This window comes from Myxine glutinosa, chromosome 10 (genome assembly GCF_964187855.1).
Source record: "Myxine glutinosa chromosome 10, kmMyxGlut1.1, whole genome shotgun sequence".
In the NCBI taxonomy this organism is placed as follows: domain Eukaryota; kingdom Metazoa; phylum Chordata; class Myxini; order Myxiniformes; family Myxinidae; genus Myxine; species Myxine glutinosa.
Window position 1 is genome coordinate 87,846,226 of NC_136270.1, and position 19,985 is coordinate 87,866,210.

At 47.4% G+C, this 19,985-nt stretch overlaps 1 protein-coding gene across 2 annotated transcripts in view; it reads right to left on the bottom strand.

The window, feature by feature from the left end:
• LOC137434006 (tomoregulin-1-like) overlaps nucleotides 1–18,958 on the bottom strand; it is a 188,322-nt gene extending 169,364 nt beyond the window's left edge. For both annotated transcript variants that reach the window (XM_068126590.2, XM_068126589.2), the window contains exon 1: nucleotides 18,653–18,958. In XM_068126590.2, coding sequence (XP_067982691.1) covers nucleotides 18,653–18,770 — 118 coding nt within the window. In that variant the 5' untranslated portion in view covers nucleotides 18,771–18,958. The remainder of the gene's footprint in view (nucleotides 1–18,652) is intronic.
• Nucleotides 18,959–19,985: the final 1,027 nt, after the last annotated feature.

Genomic DNA, 19,985 nt, shown 5'->3' on the forward strand with positions numbered 1-19,985 from the left:
ATGGTCCATGGTATTACTATACAATCCTATCTGTACTCTGGTATTCCATCATCTAACCCCACAAACACAACAATATCAAACACGTCTGGCTACCCCGTTGTTAGACTAGGTCTTGTTTTTAAAGTATTTGGTATTACTCGGCTGGTGTTTCAATAATCAACCTCCCAGGCTCAGAGCAGATGCTCTAAGCAATACATCACTGAGTCTGAGAGCTTCCATGAACGTGGGACAAAATATGAAGCGATTATCCAGTTTTTATTAAAGCACATCATAATGCGCGTCATGAAACCTATTGTTTCGTTCATCATCTCCCATATGCTTAAAGGTGTTTCATCAAGAGCTTCATCAATGCTGTTAATACAATACTAAATAGGGATGAACGTATCCATTATATTTATGCTTCTGCTGTCTCAACAATGGATGGAGGTCCTCAATGCCAAACAGGAAATTAGAGCTGTCCCCCTTGACATATCTCATGCCTATGATACAGTCTGGCACCCCGCTCTGCTCACCAAACTCTCCTCCTATGGTATCCATGGAAATCTCCACACATGGCTTGCGGACTTCCTCTCTGGTCGTAGTCAATGTGTGGTCGTGAATGGATTTCTCTCATCTACCCTTCCTGTTCAGGCTGGAGTTCCCCAAGGCAGTGTTCTGGGCCCTGTGCTTTTTCTTGTCTTCATCAATAATCTCTCGACTTTCTGGAAAATCCTCTCTATCTCTTTGCTGATGACTTCACTCTCTGCCGCCCCATATCTCATCCCTCCTGTCTGCAGCCTCTTCACTATCTGCAGACCTGGACAAAATCACAAACCGCTCAAACAAGTGGAGCATGTCTTTCAATCCTGACAAATCTCACACTCTCACTATTTCTCTCTGAAATGACCGACTGGATAACCCTCCCATTTACTTTCTCAACAATCCTCTCCAAGACGTTCTGTCACTCAAGCTCTTGGGTCTCACTATCGGCCATGATCTTTCCTGAGAAAGCCACATTTCCAAGCTGGCCTCCAAAGCCATTCACCGACTGGGCATCCTCCGTCGTGCGAAGTCCTTCCGTGGCACCACTGAGCTCCTCACCACATACAAAGCTTCCATCCGCAGCTTGATGGAGTACTGCTCTCCCCTCTTGGCTGGTGCTCCTCCCTCACACCTAGCTTGGCTTAACGATGAAGAAACCAAATCTCCTGCGAAGAAGCCGATTCTGAGGGGCTACCAATCTCTCACCACAGGCAGGTTGGTGTTTTTTGTGTCTTCTACCGACTCGTCTCCGGCCTTGCTCCCCCAGCTCTGTCTATGCTCTGTCCCCCAAATATTCCTTCAGGACGCGCAAGATCTGCCAGCAACCCTCTTCTGGTGAAACTGCCAAAATCAAGACTTTCTGCTCACCCTCACTCTTTCATTGCTCTTTTCTCCCGCCTACGGAACAAACTCCCACACTCTCTTCAATCCCAGTCCTCCCTCCAGGTCTTCAAAACAGCTGCTCACTACCATCTCTTATTTTCCCCCATCCAAAACCTTGATCTTTTCTACCCCCATTAATACACCCCAAATCCACCTCTTCCAATCTCCGACTTCATTCCTGAAATTTCTAGTCCTGTCACTTTGTTTTATACCGTGTACCTCTTACCCCTCCTCCACTCCCCTGCCCCAGCCTTCTCCCTTCCACAGATCTCCCGATGTCCCTGTTCTCTACTGTAGTGCTTGTGTGCTTCCCTCTCTCCCCCCATATTGTCTCCCACTCCCTTTATTATTTGTTTTATGTGTCCGTTTGTTTTTTGTGTTTAATGTGCCAATGTGTGTTTAATGTGATAGTGAAGGAGCCGGGGCTCCCACGTCGATCGGAAGAATGGACGCGACAAAAAGCTAGAATTCATCTGAGTTGCTTTAATGAAATCAAACACTCAGGCACTCTGAAAAACCGTTTATCAGTCAGCAATATATATCTATTCCGCCAGGGGGTTTGCCCAGGCCCGGCGCCAGGGGGCGTGGCCCAGCGTCCTGGCTGCGGCCTGGCAAGTTGAGGGCGAGCCTGGGCGTCCTGGACGAGCCCGGCATGGTGATCGCTCCGCATCCTTGATAGGTGCAAGGCGATTGTGAAAACTCAGCGGCAGCCGCTACACACGTCCCCCCCAGAATCGACTTGCACCGGCAGGGTCAATTTGAGGGGGGTCCTGATGACCCGGCCGAAGCGACCCCTGGCGGGTCGTGGGAGGGGGTCCGGTGAGGTGGTGGGCGGTCGAGTGGGGGGCACCGTGGACGGGGGACGGCCTCGCCGCGGCGGAAGGGCCACCCGTGGTGGGTGGTCGACGTCCACGTGCGCCGGCTTGAGGCGGTCCACAGCAATCCGGTCCGACCTGCCGCCGATGTCGATGACGAACGACTTGTCGTCCCGTCGCAGCACCCGGAAGGGCCCGTCGTACGGCGGCTGGAGTGGCCACCGATGTGCGTCGTGACGCACAAAAACATACTCCGCTGTGCGGAGTGCTGGGGGGACGTAGGACTGGGGGTCACCGTGGTGGGATGTTGGCACGGGGGCAAACCGTCGGGCGGCCTCCTGGAGGTCCGAGCGCTGGTGAGCTGCGGACCAGGGACTGGTAGCGTCGGGCACAAATTCGCCCGGGACGCGTAGCACCTGGCCATAGACAAGCTCGGCGGTGGATGCCTGGAGGTCCTCCTTGGGGGCCGTGCGAAGGCCCAAAAGGACCCACGGCAGCCGGTCGGCCCACCCGACGTCTTGAAGGCCGGCCATGAGCGCGGCCTTCATGGAGCGGTGGAATCGCTCGCACAACCCGTTTGCTTGGGGGTGGTAGGCCGTAGTACGGTGGAGCTTGATCCCCAGGTTGCGGGCGACCGCGCCCCACAGCTCGGAGGTGAACTGTGGACCGCGGTCTGACGAGATGTCCGCCGGTGCGCCGAAGCGGGCGACCCAGGTGGCGATGAAAGCCTGCGCCACGTCGGCGGTGGTGGTGGAGACGAGGGGAACGGCCTCCGGCCACCTGGTGGTCCTGTCCACCATGGTGAGCAGGTGTGTGAACCCCCGTGACGGGGGGAGGGGGCCCACCAGATCCACGTTGACGTGGTCGAAACGTCGTTCGGGCACGGTGAAAGGTGCCAGCGGGGCCTGGGTGTGTCGGTGGACCTTGGCCCGTTGGCAGGCCGTGCAGGCGCTGGTCCAATCGCGGACGTCCCGACGAAGGCCGTGCCAGACGAAACGCGCCGACACCAGCTTCTGGGAAGCTTTCCGGCCCGGGTGGGAAAGACCGTGGAGGGAGGCGAAGATGCGGCGTTGCCAGGCGACGGGCACGATGGGGCGAGGCTGGCCTTGGGAGACGTCGCAGAGCAGGACAGTGTCCGCGCAGGGGATGTCGGCCAGGCGGAGGCCCGTGTCCGCCGCCCGGAGGGCTTGCACCGTGGTGTCGGTGGTTTGGTCCGCCGCCATAAGCGCAAAATCCACGCCCAGGTGGACCGCGTTCGCGCTGGCCCGGGAAAGACAGTCGGCCACGGCGTTGTTTTTGCCGGCGACGTGCCGGATGTCCGTGGTAAACTCCGACACGGCGGAGAGGTGGCGCTGTTGGCGGGCCGACCATGGCTCCGTGACCTTGGCCATGGCGTAAACCAACGGCTTGTGGTCGACGAACGCCGTGAAAGGTCGGCCCTCCAGGAGGTGGCGGAAATGGCGGACGGCCAGGTGTAGACCGAGGAGCTCCCGGTCAAACGTGCTGTATTTGAGCTCGTTCGGCCGGAGCTGCCGGCTGAAAAAAGCGAGTGGCTGCCAAACCCCGTTCACCCATTGCTCATGTACGGCGCCCACCACGTAGTCGGAGGCATCCGTGGTGAGGGCGATGGGAGCGTTGAGCACCGGGTGAGCGAGCAGTGTTGCGTCGGCGAGGGCCCGCTTTGAGCCTTGGAAGGCCGCATCCATTGCTGCGGACCAGGCGATGTCGTGCTTGGCCGGCATGCCCCGGAGGGCTTCGTAGAGGGGCCGCATAAGCTGAGCAGCGCGGGGCACGAAGCGGTGATAAAAATTCACCATTCCCAGGAATTCCTGCAGGGCCTTTATGGTGCGGGGACGCGGGAACGTGGTGATGGCCTCGACCTTGGTTGGCAGCGGCACGGCCCCGTTCTTGGTGATGTGATGGCCCAAAAAATCAACGGCCGTCGTGCCGAAGTGGCATTTGGCCGGGTTGACGATGAGGCCGTGCTCGCTGAGGCGCTCGAACAGTGTCCGGAGGTGGAGGAGGTGCTCGGCCCGGGACGTGCTGGCGACGAGGATGTCGTCCAGGTAAACGAAAAGGAACGGCAGGTCACGCAGCACGCCGTCCATCAAGCGCTGGAACGCCTGAGCCGCGTTCTTGAGACCAAACGGCATCCGCAAGAATTCGAATAAGCCGAACGGCGTGATGACTGCCGTTTTAGGGACGTCGGCCACCCTGACAGGTACCTGGTGATATCCCGGTATGAGGTCAATTTTCGAAAAAATGACCCGTCCCGCCAGACGGGCGGAGAAGTCTTGGATATGCGGGATCGGGTACCTGTCGGGGGTGGTAGCGTCATTGAGACGGCGGTAGTCGCCACACGGGCGCCATCCACCCCCCGGCTTTGGCACGATGTGCAGTGGCGAGGCCCACGCGCTATCGGAGCGCCGCACGATGCCGAGGTGCTCCAACGCGTCGAATTCGGCCTTCGCTACGGCGAGCTTGGCTGGGTCGAGGCGGCGGGCCCTGGCGTAGACCGGCGGGCCCGTGGTTGGTATGTGGTGCTCAATCCCATGCCGTACTGCGACGGCCGAAAACGTCGGCCGCGTGAGGGCCGGGAACTCCGTGAGCAGGCGAGCAAACTCGTTCGCCGCCGGGACGGCGCATGCCAGCTCGGTCGGCGCGGAGCTGCTCAATGTGCATACCAGGGAGCTGAAGGTTTCAGCGTTGATTAAACGACGCCGTTGGACGTCCACCAGCAGTCCGTGTGCGCAGAGGAAGTCGGCGCCTAGCAGAGCCACGGGCACGTTGGCGGTTACAAACGTCCAAGCAAAGCGTTGGCCGCCGAAGCAGAGGGTGACGTTGCGCGGGCCGAAGGTGCGGATAGTCGATCCGTTGGCCGCAACTAAGGAGGGGCCGCAAACCGCGGATTGCCTGTCCTGGTCAGAGGCGGGTATGACGCTCAGTTGGGCGCCGGTGTCGCACAGGAAGCGCCGTCCGGACGCTTTATCCGTGATGAACAGTAAGTTGCCCGTGTGGCCGGCGCTCATGGCTGGTAATGAACGCCGGCCCGGCCGTTTCCCGGCCTGCCGAAGGTGCACGGGGGTCGGCATGTCCGGGCCTTCTGTCCGAACCTGGCATGATAGTAACACCACGCTTGGTCAGGTGGAGGCCTCGGTCGTCGTGCCGGAGGTGGTCGGCTCGGTAGAGCGGCCGCCAATGGCGTCGGCAGTTCGGCCGTCGACCGTGCCGGGTGCTCGGGCGCCCTGGGTGTTGCGTCGGACAGCGGTGGGTCCCATGTCGCCGCTACGATGCGCTGTCCTGCGGCGGAGATCTTGTCGGCTTCTCTGGCAAGGGCCTGGGGATCTGTGATCGTCGTGCTTGCCAGGGCGAGGCGTACCGGGTTAGGCAGCTGACGGAAGAACAGCTCCCGGAACAGGAATGCCGGAGAGTGCTCGCCGAGCAGTGAAAGCATGTAGTCCATGCGCTCGGAAGGGCGCGTGTCGCCGAGCTCAGGCAGATCGAGCAGGCGCCGTGCGCGTTCCGCCGATGGGAGGGCGAAAGCATCGAGGAGCAGCTTCTTAATCGCGCCGTATTTGTCAGCGGCTGGCGGGCTTTCGAGGAGGCTCAGGGCGCGGGCCGCGGTAACCGACCCGAGCGCAGCTACCACATGGTGGAAGCGGGTGTCGTCGGCCGTGATGCCTCGCAGGGCGAACAGGGACTCCGCCTGTGCGAACCAAACCGCCGCGTGAGCCTCCCAGAAGGTAGGCAGTTTAAGGGCGACTGCCGTGTCCATGTCGATAGGTCACCAATGAAGGAGCCGGGGCTCCCACGTCGATCGGAAGAATGGACGCGACAAAAAGCTAGAATTCATCTGAGTTGCTTTAATGAAATCAAACACTCAGGCACTCTGAAAAACCGTTTATCAGTCAGCAATATATATCTATTCCGCCAGGGGGTTTGCCCAGGCCCGGCGCCAGGGGGCGTGGCCCAGCGTCCTGGCTGCGGCCTGGCAAGTTGAGGGCGAGCCTGGGCGTCCTGGACGAGCCCGGCATGGTGATCGCTCCGCGTCCTTGATAGGTGCAAGGCGATTGTGAAAACTCAGCGGCAGCCGCTACAATAGCTCTTACACGAGCCTCGATCTTGTATACAAAATAAAATAAAATAAAAATAACTGTCAAATGTGGACGGAATCAACAGAATGTTGATCAAGGTATGCTAACCGCTTTTGAAAGAAAGAAGAAGCTGATGTTTAGGGTGAAGGGTCTGTCTGTGAGTAGGATATCTCAAAACGTTTATGAACAGATTCGGACGAAACCGGGTGGACTGGTTAGGTAGGTGTTAAGGTTGAATTGATTAGATTTTGATGAAGATCCAGATTTAGATACAAATATTTTTAAACAATTCTTCACCATTGAGAGGTCGGGCCAAAAATGATATGCAGTATAGCACGTAGTCTTCACTCTTCTTCCACAAACTGTTCCAAGGGAATAGGTGAAAGCAGACCTCGTCCAGATGAGCGTTTCTTCCCCCTTTTCTCGGCAGTGACCCTGAGCGCTGAGCGGTTTATTTCACCATCAGAGCGACATAAAAATGCAGGAATAAGAATATTATTGTTTGTTTTTTGATGTTTTGGATAGCAATTGTTTTTTGCAATCTCTTCTGTATTTCAAGGATTTTCGAACGCATGGCCTTGTATCTGCGTTCAACTTACCAGGACAATGCCAGGACAAATTGGAACAAGATAAGTTTCAAAAAGAGTCCATCTGGAACATGCCTATCATCCCAAGTAAGTATAATTTTTATTCTGCCATTCTTACTGCTGGGCAAACACTGAAAATATTTTTGGGATCAATCTCTGAGAGAGCTGCAGTTGGTTTTGGGCAGACAATCTGTAAAAGCTGCCTCTCAAATATTACAATGGAATATTGCTCCATAATACAGCTTGGGTCTCCTGTTTGCCACCTCCCAGCTCAGAAAACAAGTCAATAATCATGGAATATTCATAGAAAAACTGGATTACCAGGGTTTTGCACATAAGACTGAGATAAAATGCTTGCGTTTTTCTTACCAAAATCAATGTTGTGGCCTTTTATTCACAAAGCTCCTCACTGTCATCATGTCTTGTACTTCCTACACCTCCCTCTCATCCATGTACCTCTCTACCAGAAGACCATACCCATTCAACCAACTGAATTTATATTCACCTCTCTGCCTACCTGAATTGCTCTTGATCCACTTTTCTCCCATCTGTGAAATAATTTCCCTGTTTATCCTTCTAATCCCACTCATTGCTTTGAGGTTTTGAGGTGCAAGTAGTCACACTTGTGTAACCTTCTCATCCCCTACCTTGTTCTTTGGTTTGTTTCACGTACACCTGTTATCCACAACCACATTATAAGCAAGTAATTCTGTCATATTTTACCATTTCAATCTTTCATGAGACTTGACATTTGCACATAAAAATTGAATATCTATGTGGTCCATGCAGGCAAATGGCATAAACACAAAGGGAACATTTACACATTTTGTATTTTCACCCCTTTGCCCTCTCTATGAATGATCGTTTTATGGCCATTTTCCCCGCTAGATCAGGGGTTAGCCTTGCGGGCCCCATGACAATCATGGTTCCCTTTTTGAGGCAATGTTTTTATGGCCGGATGCCCTTCCTGACGCCAACCCTTAGTCGCCTCTTACGATGCGCAGAGAAACGGTGTACCTATTCTAAACCGGGGTACACACCGTGATGGTACACCCTCTCTATATGGAATATATATCCCCTTCCTTTCTTTTTTTTTTTTTTTTGCATCCTAATCTTTCACTTTTCTCCATACTCCTTGCACAGTCACCTATCTCCAGCCCACCCACTCCATTTCCATTGCCTTGTTCCATTACTTCCACCATCGAGGGTACACACACACACACACACACACACACACACACACACACACACACACACACACACACACACACACACACACACACACATACATATATATATATATATTGAGCCAAAGAAGCACACTGACCCTATGACATGACGCTGACGTCATGCGCATAAATTATACCAACACATCACCTCCAAACTAGGAGGCATCCGTGTGGCACTCAAGTCTTTGCAGACTGAGATTAAAGCTCTATAGTCACAAATAAACAAAGGAAGAGATGCCAATCTAGATTTCACCCTTATTATGGGCTCATCAGGACAACATACTGCTGATCCTTTATTTGTGACCAAACTGAACAAATTGAACTTGGCGCGCATGCGCAAGATTGGAGGTCACGTCTCTTCGAAGCTGTCCATGCGCTCATGCTTTCGAAGTTAAATATTTTTTCACAATTGTGTTTTTGTCGAAACTGTATCTATCTTTCGGTGTGTGTACCTATTAGTGTGTCTTTAGTAAGATTCTCGGTGTTAATTTTTCATACCTGTATACAAAATCGTCGGTTAATTCGTGTCGCGTATTCTGAGGCCTAGTGTAGTAGGCTACCGTGTCTGACCTTGGCTTGAGGCTTTGTTTTTCTCTCAGCGGTTCGTCGGTTGTGCTGCAATTACTTTCGTTCTCTGTTTCTGTGTTTTTCCCAGTCTTTTCATCCCATACTTCCTTGTTTAAAATCTCAACAAAAAAAAAAAAAAAATTCCTTCTCTGTTCTTATTCGTTTATTCGTTGTTCTTATTTGTTCATTCGTTCTTCGATCACATTGTTCGTGATCACGTGATCACATTGTTAAAAATGTTTAAACTTTCCCCTGAAGAACTGTATTCTGTCGTATATTATAACGCCTTTTTCTTCTTCTTCTATAAAAGGATGCTTTCGAAACCTTGATCTTTTCTACCCCCGCTAATTTCACCCCAAATCCACTTTTTAGAAATACCAACTTCTGTCCTGGAAGTCCTTGATGTCCTTGTGTTTTATACTTCTCCCACCCTCCCCCTCCCCCCCCCCTTCCCACGCCTCCTCCCCCCAAGCCCTCTCCCTCCCACACATCTCCCTGCTCTCAAATGTTGTGTTTGTGTGCTTCCCCTTCTCTCCCCATCTTGTCTTCCGCTCCCTCTTTTTATATATTTTGTTTGTCTGGTTGATTTGTTTGTGAAGTAAATGTTAGCTCTTTCACGAGCCTCGATTCAGTATACAAAAAAAGAAAAAGAAAAAAAAAATACTAGGCCGCTAATAAACACAGATTTTTATTTTTATTTTTTTTATTTTTTTTTGTATACAAGATCGAGGCTCGTGAAAGAGCGAACATTAATCACACAGAAAGACAAACCGACACATAAAACATATAACATCGGGAGCGGTAGACAAGATGGGGAGAGAGGGGGAAAGACACAAACACAACATTTGAGAGCAGGGACCAAGAGACATGGAGACATCGAGAGATCTGAGAGAGGGCGAGGGCTTTGGGGGGGGGGGGCATGGGAAGGGGGCGGTGGGAGAGGTATAAAACATATGGACACTGCCAGGACTTCCAGGAAAGAAGTTGGAATTTCAAACAAGGTGGATCTGGGGTGAATTAGCGGGGGTAGAAAAGATCAAGGTTTTGGATGGGGGAAGATAAGAGATGGTGGTGAACAGCTGTTTTAAAGACCTGGAGGGAGGAGTGGGATTGAAGGGAGTGAGGGAGTTTGTTCCAGAGGCGGGAGAAAAGAGGAATGAAAGAGTGAAGGTGAGCAGAGAGCCGAGATTTCGGCAGTTTAACCATCAGAGGGTTGCTGGCAGATCTTGTGCGACCTGTAGGAATATTTGGGGGACAGAGCACAGAGAGAGCTGGGGGTGCAAGGCCGGAGAGGAGTCGGTAGAAGACAGAAAGACCACCTACCTGCCTGCGGTGAGTGAGTGAAAGGCCCTCAGAGATAGCTTCATCGCGGGAGATTCCAATAATTCTGAAAGCTTTGGTTTCAACAGCGTGAAGCCGAGCTAGGTGTGAGGCAGGAGCACCGGCCCATAGGGGAGAACAGTATTCCATTGAGCTGCGGATGTAAGCCTTGTATGTGGTGAGGAGCTCAGGTGTGCCGAGGAAGGACTTCGCACGACGGAGGATGCCCAGTCGGCGACTGGCTTTGGAGGCCAGCTTGGAAATGTGGTTTTCCCAAGAAAGATCATGGCAGATAGTGAGACCCAAAATCTTGAGCGACAGAACTTCTTGGAGAGGATTGTTGAGAAAGTAGATGGGAGGGTTGTCCAGTCGATCTTTTCGGAGAGACATAGTAAGAGTGTGAGATTTGTCAGGATTGAAAGACATGTTCCACTTGTTTGACCAGTCTGTGATTTTGTCCAGGTCTTCAGAGAGTGAGGAGGCAGCAGACTGCCGATCTGAGGGAAGAGGAATGGAGCGGCAGAGAGTGGAGTCATCAGCAAAGAGATAGAGAGGATTTTCGAGAGAGTCAGAGAGATCATTGATGAAGACCAGAAAAAGCACGGGGCCCAGAACACTGCCTTGGGGAACTCCAGCCTGAACAGGAAGAGGAGATGAGAGAAACCCATTCAGGGCCACACGTTGACGACGACTAGAGAGGAAGTCCGCCAGCCATGCGTGGAGATTTCCATGGATACCAAAGGAGGAGAGTTTGGTGAGCAGAGCGGGGTGCCAGACCGTGTCGAAGGCACGTGATATGTCGAGGGAGACAGCTCTAATTTCCTGTTTGGCATTGAGGACCTCCATCCATTGTTGAGACAGCAGAAGCAGCATGTCCAGAGTAGAGTGACCTGGTCTGAAACTAAATTGATGATCAGAGATCAAGCCATTGGAGAAGAGGAAAGATTTCATATCCGAAGCAATGATGGATTCCATGACTTTGCTGATAATTGGGAGAAGGCTGATTGGTCTGTAGTTGCTAGGATCTGTTTTTGCACCTTTTTTGTGCAAAGCGGTGATGTTGGCTGATGTTTATTGCTACTAAACACTAATAATAAACACTTATTATTTTTACTAATAAACAGACACAAAACACAGAAAATGAACCCCCTAGCTTGACGAGAAAGCAAGGCACAGATTTAGTCTCACCCCAGCAATTGCTGCACAACCTGTTAGCAGCAAGTGTCACCTGCCACACGAGTTGTTAGGGTTAGGGTATCATTTATGCACATTTGATATGGAGGAGTTCCGTACAATGGGAATTCAAAATCATAATTGTATTCACTCAATTCCAAACGGCTCCAATCTCCAAAACTCCAATCACAAATTAAATAGCATTAATATAAAAAATAAACTTTTACCAACATTGGTGACATAAACAAATATTTAAAATCCGGATGTGGAGTAGTTCCGTACGGTTGGGTGAATACAATTACTAAATTCAAATTCATAATTGTATTCACTCAATTCCAAACGTCATTCCAATCATAAATTGATACTTTAACAAAATACTGTTTTAAATGACGATTGTATTGAGATATTATCAAACCAGCTCATTGCCGTCATCTGTCCACTTCCGGATACGCGGCAGGTTCGTATCGAGTCAATTTCAAAATCATAATTTTATTGAGGAACTTATGTGATCTCCTACCTACCTTACAACATCCGCTGAGACCCCAAAACGTTCCACAGAAGCTTTGGCGGACTAGCCCCAAAACTGAGGGAGTAGTTTGGGGACAGACAGACAGACAGACACTCCTGTTTTATAATATAGATACAGTGCCTTCAGAAAGTATTCACACCACTTGACTTTTTCACATTTTGTTGTGTTACAGCCTGAATTTGAAATGGATTCAATTGAGATTTTTTTTGTCAATAATCCACACATAATACTTCATAATGTGGAAATTTTTATCGTAATTTTTTACATATTAATGAAAAATAAAAAGCTGAAATGTCTTGAGTCAATAAGTATTCATCCCCTTTGAGATGACACTCCAAATTGCGTTCAGGTGAATCCAATTTCCTTTGATCATCCTTGAGATGTCTCTACAACTCGTTTGGAGTCCACCTGTGGCCAATTCAAATGAATGGACATGATTTAGAAAGAAACACAGCTTTCTATATAAGGTCCCACAATTCACAGCACACGTCAGAGATGAAACTCGACCATGAAATCCAGATATCATTGTGAGGAGGAAATAGATATGGGGAAGGTATAAAACAATTTCCAGAATGTTGCAAGTTCCCAAGAGCACAGTGAGCTCCATCACTCAGAAATGGAAATAATATGGAACTACCAAGACTCTTCCTAGAGCTGGCTGTCTGACCAAACTGAGCAACCGGGCAAGAAAGACCTTGATCAGGGAAGTGACCAAGAACCCAATGACCACTTTGACAGAACTACAGAGTTCTTTGGCTGAAATGGGAGAACCTTCCGGAAGGACAATAGTCTCTGCAGAACTTCACAAACCTTGACTTTATGGGAGAGTTTCCAGACAGAAGCCACTCCTGAGAAAAAGGCACATGACAGCACACCTGCAGATTGCAAAAAGGCACGTGAAAGACTGAGAACATGAAGCAAAATATTCTGTTTTCTGATGAGACAAAAATTGAACTGTTTGACCGAAATGCAAAGAGCTATGTCAGGTGGAAACTGAGCACCGTTCATCACCCATCTAACACTATCCCTACCGTGAAGCATGGTGGTGGCAGCATCATGCTATGGGGATGCTTTACAGCGGCAGGGATTGGGGGACCTGTAAGGATATAGAGGAAACAAGAATGGAGCCAAATCCAGGCAACTCTTTGAGAAGAAACTGCTTCAGAGTGTAAAGCACCTTAAACTGGAGTGAAGATTTACATTCCAACAGGACAATGACACCAATCATACAGCCAAAGCAATACTGGAATGGCTTCAGAAGAAGAATGTGAAAGTCCTTGAGTGGCCCAGCCAAAGCACAGAATTGAATCCCATTGAGAATTCGTGGAAAGACCTGAAGAGTGCAGTTTACCAATGCTTGCCATCCAACTTGACAGAGCTTGAGCAAATCTGCAAGGAAGAATGGGGGAAACTCTCCAAATCCAGATTTACTCAAGAAGATTCGAAGTTGTAATCACGACAAAAGGCGCTTCTAAGAAATATTGACTTAGGGTTCTGAATACTTTTGGAAATTAGATATTTCTCTTCCTACTTGAAAATTTTGGGGAAATTTTTTTTTCAATAAATTTGTATACATTTCTAAAAACACGTTTTCACTTTGTCATTATGGGGTATTTTGTGTAGATTGGTAACAAAAAAATATATAAATATAATCCATTTTAAATTTAGGCTGTAACACAACAAAATGTGAAAAAGTCTAGGGGTGTGAATACTTTCTGAAGGCACTGTATTAGGTTAAGTAAAACGAAAATCCATCTGAAAGTGAAATGCCTGCATAATTAATTAATTAGTCAGCAGGCCAACGGGGGAGGTAGGGCGTTGTGGGGAAATTCCTGAAAGAATTTCTTTACTTATTTTACAGGTTATTATGTACACTTACATTTTAAATATGTTATGTACTTGTGCACTTTAAAGTTATACGAAATGTACCTGCCCACTTTCGTGCAGTCAACATCACCTCTGAGTTTATGTACATTAAATAAAAACAACTAAAACCACATTGAAAACTGGACAAGATATGTTTTCATTACAAGGAAAACAGGCATGATTAATATTTGAAGTCTTAAATTTAAAAACAAGACCTTAAATTTAAAAAGAGAAAAAACAAGCCTAAAAAACATCGGCATAGCTGGGCTTGTTTGATACTTTAATTGAAGAGGATAGTATGACCTGGGTGGGGATATCAGTTAGCAAATAATGTAATTTTTTTTTTTTTTTTGCATTGAGACACTGCTTTATTCTATGTTTCGAGTCAATAATGAACCAACCATACACCGCTTCAATCTGGAAACTTTACAATAATGACAAAGGGATTGCAGTGTTACATTTATATTTACTATATTATTAGTATTAACGCTATTATTATTATTACGAAAACAATACTGCTGTATTAAGAAACCTGACCTAATTTGTCCGAAGCGGCCTGAAGGTGAGCGATGAAGGCATGAAGCCTAAGACCTACAGTCCATTCAGAAAGTATTCAGACCCCTTCCCTTTTTTCACATTTTGTTATGTTGCAGCCTTATGCTGGAATCGTTTAAATTCATTTTTTCCCTCATCAATCTACACTCAATACCCCATAATGACAAAGAGAAAACAGGATTTGAGAAAGTTTTTCAAATTTATTAAAAAGAAAAAACTGAAATATCACATTGACATAAGTATTCAGACCCTTTACTCAGTACTTAGTTGAAGCACCTTTGGCAGCGATTACAGCCTCGAGTCTTCTTGGGTATGATGCGACAAGCTTTTCACACCTGGATTTGGGGATTTTCTGCCATTCTTCTCTGCAGATCCACTCAAGCTCTGTCAGGTTGGATGGGGACCGTCGGTGGACAGCCATTTTCAGGTCTCTTCAGAGATGTTCGATTGGGTTCAAGTCAGGGCCCTGGCTGGGCCACTCAAGGACCTTCTCCGAGTTGTCCCTAAGCCACTACTGCGTTGTCTTGGCTGTGTGCTTAGGGTCATTGTCCTGTTGGAAGGTGAACCTTCGGCCCAGTGTGAGGTCCTGAGCGCTCTGTTTCAGGTTTTCATTAAGGATATCTCTGTACTTTGCTCCGTTCATTGTTCCCTCAACCCTGACCAGTCCCCCAGTCCCTGCTGCTGAAAAACACCCCCACAGCATGATGCTGCCACCACCATGCTTCACCGTTGGGATGGTATTGTGCAGGTGATGAGCGGTGCCTGGTTTCCTCCAGGCATGATGCTTAGAATTGAGGACAAACAGTTCAGTCTTGGTTTCATCAGACCACAGAATCTTGTTTCTCACAGTCTGAGAGTCCTTTAGGTACCTTTTTGCAAACTTCAAGCAGGCTTTCATGTGTCTTTCACTGAGGAGAGGCTTCTGTCTGGCCACTCTGCCATGAAGCCAAGATCGGTGGAGTGTTGCAGTGATGGTTGTCCTTCTGGAAGTTTCTCCCATCTCCACACACGATCTCTGGAGCTCAGCCAGAGTGACCATCGGGTTCTTGGTCACCTCTCTTACCAAGGCCCTTCTCCCCCGATTGCTCAGTTTGGCCGGGCGGTCAGCTCGAGGAAGAGTCCTGGTTGTTCCAAACTTCTTCCATTTAAGAATTATGGAGGCCACTGTGCTCTTGGGAACCTTCAATGCAGCAGAACTTTTTTTGTAGGCTTCCCCAGATCTGTGCCTCGACACAATCCTGGTCTCTCAGCTCTGCAGGCAGTTCCTTCGACCTCATCGCTTGGTTTTTGTTCTGATATGCATTGTCAGCTGTGAGACCTTATATAGACAGGTGTGTGCCTTTCCAAATCATGTCCAATCAATTGAATTTACCACAGGTGGACTCCAATCAAGGTGTAGAAACATCTCAAAGATGATCAAGAGAAATTTGAGGCACCTGAGCTAAATTTCAAGTGTCACAGTTAAGGGTCTGAATACTTATATCAATGTGATATTTCAGTTTTTTCTTTTTAATAAATTTGAAAAACTTTCTAAAATCCTGTTTTCTCTGTCATTATGGGGTATTGAGTGTAGATTGATGAGGGAAAAAATGAATTTAAACGATTTCAGCATAAGGCTGCAACATAACAAAATGTGAAAAAAGTGAAGGGGTCTGAATACTTTCTGAATGCACTGTATAAGTACTGTGTCGTTGGAATACCCGTAACACCTATGCTTTTGTTATTTGATGGTCATTTTAACAATCGGGTTGTTTGTGTTTCACACTGAATGAAAAACATAAAGGTAGAGCATGGCGATTGTGATATATGACAGGTTTGACGATATGTTCGGCCTGAACGAAATTGGAATAAAAATGGCGGTGTGTGGAGTCAGCCTCTGCACCGCCGTAATGACATCAGACGTAATCACATCATCCTGTCATGTGGTCAGATCGTCAGCTTTGATTGGTATATGTTTGAGGGGCCATACAAACATACGGATGGACAAACACTGTTATAGACGACTTTCCCCTATGGGCTACACCGTAAAAACTGTTATTTTGTTGGCGTTTTGTATGTAACGTATGCTGTCTATGTCCAGGGGGTGTGTTCAGTTACCAAACAGCTGTCTAGCACTTGCCAAGCCAGCCATTCCTTATCAACGGTTTTGAATGGAGTGCTTGCTTGAGTGCTTTAGTCACTTGACGAGCGCTATAGACAAAACTTGTCAACTGAACGCACCACAGGTTCATTACATGGCGATGAGAAAAAACATCTAGACTGTGACCACTTTCGGCCATATCGATGAATTTGTCACTCAGGGGAGCAGATCTCGACACAACACATGCCAAGTTAGAGGTGACATCAAATTACTTATTTTCCCAAATGTGGTTAAAATGCTATATTTACTGTCAGTGACAAAAAATATACCAGAATACTGAGATAACCATTTACTGACAAGTAATGCTAAGGAGGTTCCAAGTAATACAGTGTACTTCAAACTCAGTAATTGTGGTGACACTATACCCTCCCCACCTCACTCCCCCTCTCCTCCCTCCCCCAACTCCTTTGCTCCAACACCCTCCTCGCTTCCCCCTCTCTTGGTATTCAGGTCGGTGAAGTGATGGGTAGGATTTGCCAAAGATGGGTGGTATTTTGAGAGAGACCTATGGTGTGGCCCCACAGTTTTTCACACATGGCTTTTGTGTTCAGATAAAGATCTTTATAATGAAATGGATTTGATGGTCCTTGCACATGTAGTTTAAGAGAAAATCGTTGGCTAGAAAGACATATAAACAAACAAACAAACCGAATAAATGTATTATTATATAGGATACAGTATACACTTAGGGCCTCTGCTAGGCATGTGGTTGGCCATCTGCAAAACCTTGAATAGGACCCTTCCATTGGAGGACCAATCAATGAGAACAGATCTTCAGGTGATGAATAGATTTATTTCAAAAATTAATTACACAAGTACTTCCGCTAGCTGGAGGAAATGCTGTAAATTAAAGTAAACAATTGGCAGTAAATTAGAGGTTGAAGCTGAAAAAACAAAATAACCGATTTTCTTTTTTATTTTCAACCTGGAATTTACAGCGAATTATTTACATGAATTTACAGCATTTCCTCCAGCTAGCAGAAATACACAGGGGACCTCAGGGTCGGCCATGTTATTGGAATCGTCTATATTGAACTACTGGACTTTCAAAATGCTTTGAAAAAATTGCAATTTTATGTGGGTGGGAGGTGGGGGGTGGATTGTGATGGACCACCTGTGGCCACGGGTTCCGTGCGCGCCTAATGGAGGCCCTGTATACACTGCATGCTGTGAAAGTCTGACACATTTTTGAATTTTTCTACTCTGATGCATAAAGAAATAAAAACTTCGTGTTCAATGCAAATACACCTTTATGAAAAAGGTGTATTTGCAAAAATCGTATTCAAATAACCAAATTTATACACAATATACCTTGCTATCAACTAAGAGCAAGTATGTCCACCCTTTTCCTTCAAATCCATTGAAATTCTTCAGGGACACTTTCAAATAATTTTATAACAAACTCTTTTGGAATTGTGTTCCATGCTTCTTCCAATACATATATATACATATATATATATATATATATATATATACATATATATATACATATAAATATATATACATATATATATATATATATATATATATATAAATATATATATAAATATATATATAAATATATATAAATATATATATAAATATATATATATATATATATATATAAATATATATATATATATAAATATATATATAAATATATATATATAAATATATATATAAATATATAAATATATATATATATACATATAAATATATATATATATACATATAAATATATATAATATAATATATATATATATATATATATATATATATATATATATATATATATATATATATATATATATATATATATATATATATATACATATATATACATATACATATAAATATATATAATATATACATATATATATATATATACATATAAATACATATACATATAAATATATATACATATATATACATATACATATAAATATATATACATATATATGTATATATGCATATATGTATACAACACACATACACACACATACACACACACACACACACACACACACACACACACACACACACACACACACACACACACACACACACACACACACACACACACACACACACACACACACACCAGCGATGTGTATTTATACAGTATATAATATACATTCGCGTGGTAATACATGTGATACCCGAGCAGTGAGTGTGAAACAGCACAATTGTTCACATCGTTCAGCCTCTAATGGACAGGACTCGGCGATCTGGTCGAAATTGTTCACTCGAGAGTCAGGAATAGGGATGTCCACTGGATTGAGTCCGTGATGGTTGAATCACTGGGTACCATTTAGAAAGGACAATCGAATCCCCTTATCCTCCCCAACAATCAATGGAATCACATCCGACTAAGAGCACGACAGTCACACTTACCAGGACAGTCTTCGCCACTGCAACCGAGAAGGGAGAAAGCTGAGCCCAGCGAGGATCCCCCGAGCAGGAGCGCGAGCGCAGCGACGGCCACGCGCCAGGACCCCCCGCGCGCTCCCATCGCTCGCTCGATGCTCGAGGCCGGAAGATGCTCCGGGACCTGAAGCAGAGAGGAGCGAGAGGTGGATGTAGGGGGAGGGGCGGACAGCTAAAGGACCGCGGAGATGGACAGAAGTGGCGGTGAGTGGCCGCGTGCGGCAGAACGCGTTTTTTTCCTTCGAGAAACAAAGGGCGCCGGCAGATTGGCGAGGAGGGGGAGGGGATGAGCTTGAGGGGGAAAAATGAGGAGAGAGGGGTGGAAGGGGAGAGGGTGGAGGATGGCGATGGAGCTCGGCCGATTCGCAAGGTAGGCTGTAGTCTTGAAGCGAGCCGTCGGGCTAGGGCTTGCCTGGAGGAGGGATTAGAAGATGTGGTGCAGAGGCGGGGGTGAGGATTCGAACCAGCGGCGTCTTGTTGAGGGCTGGAAGAGTGACGGAGCAGGGCGGGGTAATATTGGGGCTAGGGACGTCTGGATTGAGGGATGGAGAGGGACAAATAAAAGGAGGAAAGGGTTGAGTAACGAAACGATGGAGGGATTAAGGGAGCAATGGGAGATTAACGAATGGAGGAAAATGGTCACAGCTGGGAATGATTGTGCGATGCATAGATGGGAGGGATCGATGCAGGTATAGGTGTAAGAGTTGCCCGTTCCCGCCAGAACCTAACACGTGGTTGCTTGAGTACTCGTGTGCCCGTTGTGTCCGCGGTCTGCTCTCACTTCACCTGTCCTCTTAAATACATGAGTCGGTGCTCTGGAACTCTTCCCATCGGTTCCATTCGATGGAGTAGGGGTCCGACGTTTGCAGGTCCGACACGGCTACACCTGCACCCCAAGTACGAACATACCCCAAGCATCACGATTCCCCATTAGTCGACTTCGATCCCTCCCGAGAAGCTTTCCCTGATCGACATGGTCCAGACGGATAATTCTCCAGCTAATGGAGCAAAACGGAACCTGTTTCTATGGCGACGTTCAGGTTTTACATGGAGTGGTCGTTATCTCCATTACGAGCTCTCTGGTGGCTTAAGATCTTAAGTTCGTGGGTTGACTCAGCCCGTCATCCTCAGGTCGACAAAATGAGTACCAGCTTACTGGGAACCGGGGGCACGGCATCAGCGGCACAGCGGTGCTTCCAGAAACGATGCAACCAGCAGCCACAGGATGCACACGACACAACAACATCCCCACTACCCCCATTATATACAATGATATGTTGATGTGCACCTTTATATAATT